The sequence below is a fragment of the Oculina patagonica genome, chromosome 9, assembly GCF_052425735.1.
Source record: "Oculina patagonica isolate OP01 chromosome 9, crgOcupat, whole genome shotgun sequence".
Classification (NCBI taxonomy): domain Eukaryota; kingdom Metazoa; phylum Cnidaria; class Anthozoa; order Scleractinia; family Oculinidae; genus Oculina; species Oculina patagonica.
Window position 1 is genome coordinate 3,418,201 of NC_135766.1, and position 8,526 is coordinate 3,426,726.

The 8,526-nt window shown below is 36.5% G+C and overlaps 1 protein-coding gene across 1 annotated transcript in view; it reads right to left on the reverse strand.

The window, feature by feature from the left end:
* LOC144664887 (geranylgeranyl pyrophosphate synthase-like) overlaps window positions 1–5,705 on the reverse strand; it is a 9,852-nt gene extending 4,147 nt beyond the window's left edge. The window contains exons 1-7 of the mRNA XM_078526094.1: window positions 5,570–5,705; window positions 3,118–3,186; window positions 2,496–2,581; window positions 1,605–1,651; window positions 642–758; window positions 440–541; window positions 80–140 (exon numbers count right to left, since the gene is read on the reverse strand). Of these exons, the coding sequence (XP_078382220.1) occupies window positions 80–140; window positions 440–541; window positions 642–758; window positions 1,605–1,651; window positions 2,496–2,581; window positions 3,118–3,186; window positions 5,570–5,626 (539 nt within the window). The 5' untranslated portion in view covers window positions 5,627–5,705. The remainder of the gene's footprint in view (window positions 1–79; window positions 141–439; window positions 542–641; window positions 759–1,604; window positions 1,652–2,495; window positions 2,582–3,117; window positions 3,187–5,569) is intronic.
* Between the last annotated feature and the right edge of the window lie 2,821 nt (window positions 5,706–8,526).

Here is an 8,526-nt window from a genome sequence, read left to right on the forward strand (position 1 = left end):
AAAAAAAATAGATTAAATGTTATAAATAAAACCATGGGAACTTAAAAACTGATGGATAGGACAAAGGTTCCACACTCACCTTCTATTTTCGCTAAATGATTGCATTAGCTTCACAGCCAACCTGAACAGGCCCCCAGTCTCTAAAGCAGAAAAATATTTCAGTTTGAGATTTCAATCAAGGGTTCAATAAATCAGGATCCCACTCTACTTTAATTACTACCTTACTGCTAGACCCACGTAACAAAACAGAAGGCTGGTAGAGGGAGGGGGAGGGGTGTTTCCAATGGCAAAGCGTTCTACAGGGAAAGCAGCAATTTATCACATTAGTTGATGCTATGACATTACGATACACTTTGTCACCTAGGTCACATTCAGTAGTTGGTATTTAAATATATGTTCACTTGTTAATAAATACAAAATAAGGTTCTTCACTTCATACTTCTTTTAACCATTTCTCTGTATTCATCTTCTGTTGGACAAGTGTAACTGTCTCTCCAATAGATGTCCATTCCCTGGCCTCTGTGGAGCTCTAACAGTTCCTCTAAAAAAATCAAAATAAGATTTAATGTAAGTTAAACTACTGTTATTTGTTAATTAAATTGCGTTCTATAATTTTTTGCATTTCATATAGACTACTGTACCTGTGAAAATGGTAATACATTGAGGACGACTCAAGGACAACACTTTTTCCAGAGCTTTGAAATACATGTAGTTAGCACTATTGATGGTATGAGCAACTCCATATATTTGATGAGCAACTACATGTAAAAATAAATAATAAACACATTATTCACACACCCGTAGACTTCTGCATAAATGTATCTTAAACTGTCTGTGGTTGAATCCTTTATTAAATAACTTTCAAGAGTGTACTGTGAAAAACCTGTTGGCTTTTCAGCTAAATTTTAATCAGATTATCAAATAGGAAGGATTTTAATTAATGTTGAACATACAGTACTGCTCAAAAATAAGTTGCATGTACCACTCTTTAGCGAGACGAGTGTCTCATCTGGTGTTCTTGCGCAATGCTTAAAAAAACTGCAAACTTGTAGAGATGAGACACTCATCTTGTGAGAAACGAGGCGAGAGGTGGTAACTAACTTTTAATCAGTACTGTAGTCCAAAATGTTCAATGTTAAAATCCTGTACAATCTACCACAAAGTACCAGGTGTCACCTGCCGTGCCCAGATTACATGTAGGTTGCCCACACACATTTCATAATCAGTGTTTCAAGAATACACTAAGGCCTTGGAATGGAATGAGAAACTTAAAGGGGCTAGGTCACAGTAATTTAATGTAATGTTTTGTTAATTAAGAGCCGGTAAACTTTAATTTGGCAGAGCAAAAGCCATTTATTGGCAAAATCACAGCCACATAATTTTATGTAACAAACAAGGATGATCAAGTTTAACCTTGGAAATGCAATCTGTTTAAATAATCTTCTCGAATTTTGCCCATCCATGCCCATTTTTGGCCTTTCTGTGTTTCTTGACATAATGGAGATTACCACTGTCTGGGTAATTTTTCTATGACACTTATGGCATTAATTAGTAATAGGCTTTGTACGTGTGTACAGGTTTTATTTCTGACCAGAGTTCACTACCTGGAATTCCTCTTCTTAACTTCGAACTATCTTCAATGTCATCAATTCTGAAAAGAAAAAACATATACGTAGTCTGTAGAGCACCAGTAACAAAATTGGGATATTAGATTAAAATATGGTTCACATTTGTCTTGGGGGAAATTAAGTCAAATTCTGTCGGTGTACCTGCCACTGTCTCAAAAGCTAAGAAGGAACCAAACTATTCCAAATATTAAAGCTTTTAATTTTAAAGTTCAAATAAAATATGAAACTGAACTATACATAGCACGTAATGGAAACAAAATGGAATTTTTAAGAGAAAAATGGGCTGCTTTTCAAATATTATAATTTATCTTTTTTTTTGTACTTAGTGGAGAAAGAATGTTAAGTATTTGTAAAATTTATATCGTAGTTTTTCCTTCTTTTGTACTTCGTGAATACCCTTTCTAACAATTGTAACACGAATTTTAGAGTAAGTATAAAATTTAGATGTAAATTTAGATGTTGTATTTGTAATATTTGTTTATTGTAATATGTGTGTTTTGCAGCAATAAAAAAAAATAATAAAAAAATAAGAAGGACTCAGGCTTAAAGGAAAGTACTGAGTCTTCTCATTTCACAGCAGGGCTGCAAATAACAGTCGGTCATCGGACATTGGCCAACCAAAATCTGCTCAATTTTTTGATCAAAAATCATTTTACAGCAACAATGAATAAAAATATGTCCAACCACAATTTTGTTTTGTCCCACCAAGATGGCGTCTTAGTGGGACATATGTCCTTTTAAGTGAAAAAGATTATTTGCAGTCCTGTGATGTCAAATCTACCACTCCTCTAATTCAGCAGGAAGAAAATAATTCCCTACATTTAATTGATGTTTTATTTGATTCATTAATATTTTTAACACACTTACAATAAACTAGAATTGTGTAACATCTTTACCACATCAGCAATAACATTGAGTTTATCTTCTGGTATCTTCAACCAGAAATTAAATGCCTGCAAACACAAAAGAAACTGTGTCAGATCGAGTGACCAATTTTTTTTTTTTTAAGACTGGAGCTACTCTTTTATTGAATTTAAGAATTATAAGCACAATATTGTCTACAAGACAAGGATGATCAAACATTACGCAGATAAACATCTATTTTTGTACTGTCAGTCTTTGGTTCTGTTGTGTTGTCTAACTTACATGTATGCATACAAGTAAATTGATTCGCAACTCATGTACACATATTAATAAAACTCAGGTCTACATGTAGCAAGCCAGCACTTGTGTTCGTTGTTTAGCATGTTTTACCAACTTAGTTCTTTTTTGTAGGTCTTGATATATTACACTAAAATTGAAATTATACTAAAAGCCTCAGGGATAGTACAAGGCTAGACCAGAATTGCCAGAGGGGTTGGGGGTTAAAACCAAAAAAAAAAAAAACTTCTGTGGAGAGGTATGGATATTTTCTGGAACAACAGAATATTCACTACTGGCTGTTCCTGATTGTGATTACATTGTATTTATGTGATGTGTCATATCTGACCTGGATAAGCTTCTCTCTGACTTGCTTTCCTGGAACTTGTAAAATATAACTATAAGGCTCCAGTAATATCTAATGCAGAAAAAAATGTACATTTTATAAGTCAAAGAAAGTACAATACCGTTAAATTCCCGTTAAATACATGTGCAATGTAAGGAATTTTACAGTATTTTATTATCAGATGTGCTACAAAAAAGATAAAAATAGCAAAAAAATTAAAATACCAGCAAGTGTTCATCAATTGACAATACAAGTTTGTGTATTTGTGTACTTGTATGTAATGAAAAAGGTGCGTAACTGTACATCACTTTCATTGACTTACAATGTATGTGGAATTCCATGTGTGGGCATTGTCAGAATAATTGACAAAATTATTAAAAAATGAAATCTTATGTCTTCATTATTTGTAAAGAAACATGAACGTCTCAAGGAGAACAAAAGATGACTTTCCGCTGACTCATCGTGAGTCGTCTCTCTTATAAGCATCCCCTGTTACAAACTACTTTGCCAAGAGTTAAATGTGCATGTCAGTTCGTACAGGGTATGTCTTATGGTTTTTATATGCAGTGTATCAACACTACAGTACTTGAGCTTCTTTCACTTGAGTATGGAAAGTAATTTGCATTTGTTTTGATTTCCCATTACTATACTTAAAGCATCAGATAAGTTCAACAAATTTGTGTCACTTTCTCATCCAATCAGAAGTAAATCCAAATTGAAACCAATCGTTGCTCGAAATAATGGCCGGTCAACGGACAATGTCTGGTCTGATTTGGGAGTTGACCGGTCAACCTTTTGTCTTGCCGGTTATGTTGCCCGGTCACATTCGATCGTATTGAAAATGAAATAAATTAAAAGGTCCAAGCTGTTCAGTAATTATTCAGTATGTAGCGAGTCGCTTTGTATTGCCTAAATTTGATCTGAAATCCTGGGTGAATATAATGATATAATTTCATGTGTTGCAGGTTAGTCTTACACACAGTGTATACACTCACACTTATTTTCATTTCCCCACTGTAATTTATGTGCCAAATGGCCCCTGTAATTTAAGTGCTCTAAAGTGCTCTAAGCTCTATGCTACGAATTTTTTGGAGATATATGAAGCCGGTTTTTTTCACTGGCCAGAAACGATACGTGACCGAGCTACCGGTACATGTAAAATGAATCTGGCTAGTTATTGTGGCCGGTGTCTCTTCCAAAATTATTTCGAGCCCTGCCAATTGTGGCTCGTCTGCATTTTAAGTATATGTATGTGTGACAGTTTTGTGACTGCTTTTACCTTTATGAGTGATAATGCAAGTTACTGTAATTTAATGTTCTAGTTCTAAAAAAGAGGTGAAATCAAGCCAGCAACATGTGATTGATTTGATTGACTCGATCTAAAATCGCTCTGACAACTGTTCCATGGCATAGATATTGTAAACTAAGAAGTTATGACAATCATATTAATCAATAACTTGACAATCAAGGTTTAATGCAGACCTACTAACATACAAAATCATCAAATCTTGAGGTACGTGTATCAAAAAATAATTTACCCGAAGTTCTGAGATTTGGGTGGCAAATCATGATTTACTGAAATGTTTTAAAACCAACTTAGGCCATCCCAATAAAATGTTTCGTTTCCCATCGCCCCGTCTCTTGTGATGGTGGTTTGGTCGGTTGGGCAAAAAAAAAAAGAAAAAAGAATGAACACTTGAAGGGTTCTGGGTTCCAGAAATGCCGGGCAGCTAAGTAAGAAAGCCTGATTGCAAAGTCAACTCGAAAACGTGGTCTTTTCGTTCGTTATTCCTTGACAGCCTTTAAACAACGTAGTATCGATGTTTATTAAAGACAAATATACATCACATCATACCAATCGTTAATAAAACAAGATCGTGTGCTTGTAAATTGAATAACGTGCATCTTTGACTAGTAAATCTGGAATTTTTTTTTTTTTACTTTTCGAAAAAATGGGTCGGTCGGGCGATGGGAAACGAAACATTTTATTGGGATGGCCTTATGGAATCTCAATGCTAACAATACCTAAATCAAGTTGATTTTAGGCCATATCTGATTGAGGTTGTAAATCATTGTGGAAAACCATGAGATTTCTATATTAAATCATGAGACCGTGAGATGACTCCTGAAATCGTGAGTCCCACAACTAAATTGTGAGAGTTGAAAGGTCTGTAAGATCGATTTCATTGACAACAAGTTCTGTCGAACTATTACGTCAGGTTTGAAAAACCAAGTGTACAACCCTGTGAAGTTGTTCTTTGTTTGTTTGTTTTTATGTCAGTCATTCCTCCATGACTTTTTATATCTTACATGAATTATGTTTAAAATAGTAAAATAAGTCATTTCGAACCACAGACCATATCATTGTTCAAGCAATTAGCTAAGGTCAAGAGTGATATTCGTCACCCTCTTTTCAATGCATCTTACTATTCGAATCAATACGTTGATACATTACCTTCTCCTGCACCGGACAAGAATCTGATGAGGACGACAATTTCACACCGCTAGACATTTCTAAAACACAGGTTACCTCGACAAATTATCTTAGACTCTTTTAAACAAAACTCGGCCGCCGGTCCGCCATCTTGAACGTTTACTAGTTCCAGACCCGCGCAGGTTCATAAACAGCAAACCTGGGCACTTGCTAAAAGGACGAAATCTGCCCCCTCCCACCTCCCCCCCCCCCCCCTCCCCACAAATCACGAGCAAAAGTGGGGTCGAGAATGCCCACAAATTAGTCAAGGCAAATTTCTGTCGTTGTGCTCAAGCAAACACCGAGAGGAAACAAAAACAAAAAATGTTTTTGAACCGATATTACGGAAGTCTGGGACGGGCGGCCAAATTCGTTAATTCTCGGAGGATCCGATCACTCACACCGAGGATAAAAAAGTGTTTTTAGAGCTCCGAGCAGGCTCCGAGCGATTTCCGTAATATCGGTTCCAGACCTCGCACTAGCAGACCGCGCGCGCATTAAAAATTCAAAATGGCCGCCACAAAACACGCGCGCGATTAAGGTAGGTTAATATTTTATTCATATTCTAAACGGAATTGAGGGCTCCCTGTGGTTGGGTTGAATGTTTTAATTTAGCAGCAAAACATGAGTGGCGGCTTTTTTTTTTTCATCTTCAACTCTATCTCAAGATTGTGTTACTTGTCTTTCCTTGTATAGGAAAGAAGTTCATGAGCTATTTACAGTGGCCAAGTGAGCTTTTCGTCCACTAAATTGCCGAGCATGCGTAGTCGCGTCGTGTGTCAGATTTCTGACACATTTGACGCGAGCAAAATCAGACTTTACCAGATGTTCTCTCCGAGAGTTGAGAAGATCTGGGTACGAACCAACTTTCGTTTCCCTTCAGGTCATTTTCTATATAATTTTACCCTCGATAACTCGAACCATGTTTGTCAAAACGGCAACTGAGTAAAAAAAACAAACAGTGTACTGTAGTTCAAAGGATTATCGCCAGGGTGAATTAACTGACTATTTTTCAAAAAAGTAAATCGCATAAACTCTGTAGCAATAGCCTTTAGCGTTGTTCTGTTTGAAACCTACAAAGTTCGCAGCTGATTTGCGAATTTGATTTTACGTTACGTTACGTTTTGATTTATACAGTGATTTAGAAATATATTATTCCTTTTTTTTTTTTTCGGCTTCCCTACACTCTAATTAAATGTCTTTAAAATGTGCACTGATCTACACTGCATGGATAGAGAATCAGAAAACACTGTTTTTCCTTATTTCCTTATTTATTGAGGTTTTAACGGGAATATTTCCTACTTTCACTCTTCGTGGTAATTGGATATTCCAACAATATTTCTAAAATAATGAAGATCCTAGCAGTATGCAGGACGCGTGTCACTTATCAACCTAGTAAAATGGCCCAGCTCACAATGAGTCTCTCGTAGTTCAGTTGGTTAGAGCGCCCAACCGCTATCTGGGAGGCCATGGGTTCGTTTCCCGTCGGGGACTCAGAATTTTTCTTTGTCCCATGCTCGTGTACATGTCATGTTGAATACTTCATCTTCATTATTTATTACCGAGCTTAAAAATTTACCATCTTTGTTATTTACTACAAACTTGATGAATTCGACATTGCTGATCCTAGCAGTATGCAGGATGCGTGTCACTTATCAACCTAGTAAAATGGCCCAGCTCACAACGAGTCTCTCGTAGCTCAGTTGGTTAGAGCGCCCAACCGGTATCTGGGAGGCCATGGGTTCAATTCCCGTCGGGGAATCAGAATTTTTCTTTGTCCCATGCTCGTGTCATGTTGAATACTTCATCTTCATTATTTATTACCGAGCTTAAAAATTTACCATCTTTATTATTTACTACAGACTTGATGAATTCGACATTGCTGATCCTAGCAGTATGCAGGACGCGTGTCACTTATCAACCTAGTAAAATGGCCCAGCTCACAACGAGTCTCTCGTAGCTCAGTTGGTAAGAGCGCCCAACCGGTATCTGGGAGGCCATGGGTTCGATTCCCGTTGAGGAATCATAATTTTTCTTTGTCCCATGCTTGTGTCATGTTGAATACTTCATCTTCATTATTTATTACCGAGCTTAAAAATTTACCATCTTTATTATTTACTAATATTTCTAAACTTTCTCTGAAACTTTCGAAAAACGGGAAAAAGTCGCCATTTTGTAAACGATCTTCAGCCACTGACAGCCACTGCACACTAAGACTACTAATGGCTAATTATTGGTTTTCTTGTTACGTCATAAAATTCTGAAATCAAAATTCACTAGGTCAGCTAAATTTTCGTTGTCATTAGGCGAAAGATAAACCAAAAAAATATAATTTGCAAATTTCCAGATCAATAGTGTCATTCGTTTTTAAAACAGAGCATTTTGAATATTTGAGTTCTCCGTCGTATGTGACATCAAGTTGAGTGCCGTGACAAAGCTGTTTTGTTTGAAAAAAGGTCTTTCCTTTCCATTTTGTGCAGATTGAACATTTCAGAAATAATAAGTTGTGTTTATGTGAAAGTGTACTAGCTCTTGAGCCAAGGATAGCCGCTGTTGTAAACAGAATTGAGTTCCAGATAGTTTCTCTGACATCACGGCGGCCATTACTGTGTCCTCTCCGGGAAGGACACAGTTGTGGCGTCTCCATACTAAGCTTTATACATCTGCGTCAAAAGGTTCGGGAAATAACTCGCGAACGGTACACCGCAAAGACCCGAAACTTGTAGAAATTGTTTATCTATTTATCATCTATAATATTTGAAATTCATAGCTTCTTTAGTTAAATGATTTCGAATTTATTTTTTGAATGCGTGACAGTGAAAACCAGCAATACTGGGTACAATAGTTCAGCCAATCAGATTGCAGCATTTAATACTAGTAGAATTCTACCAATAAGGTACTGTAGGCGGCGTCTTAATAGGGTTTCGTTTCGTCAGGAA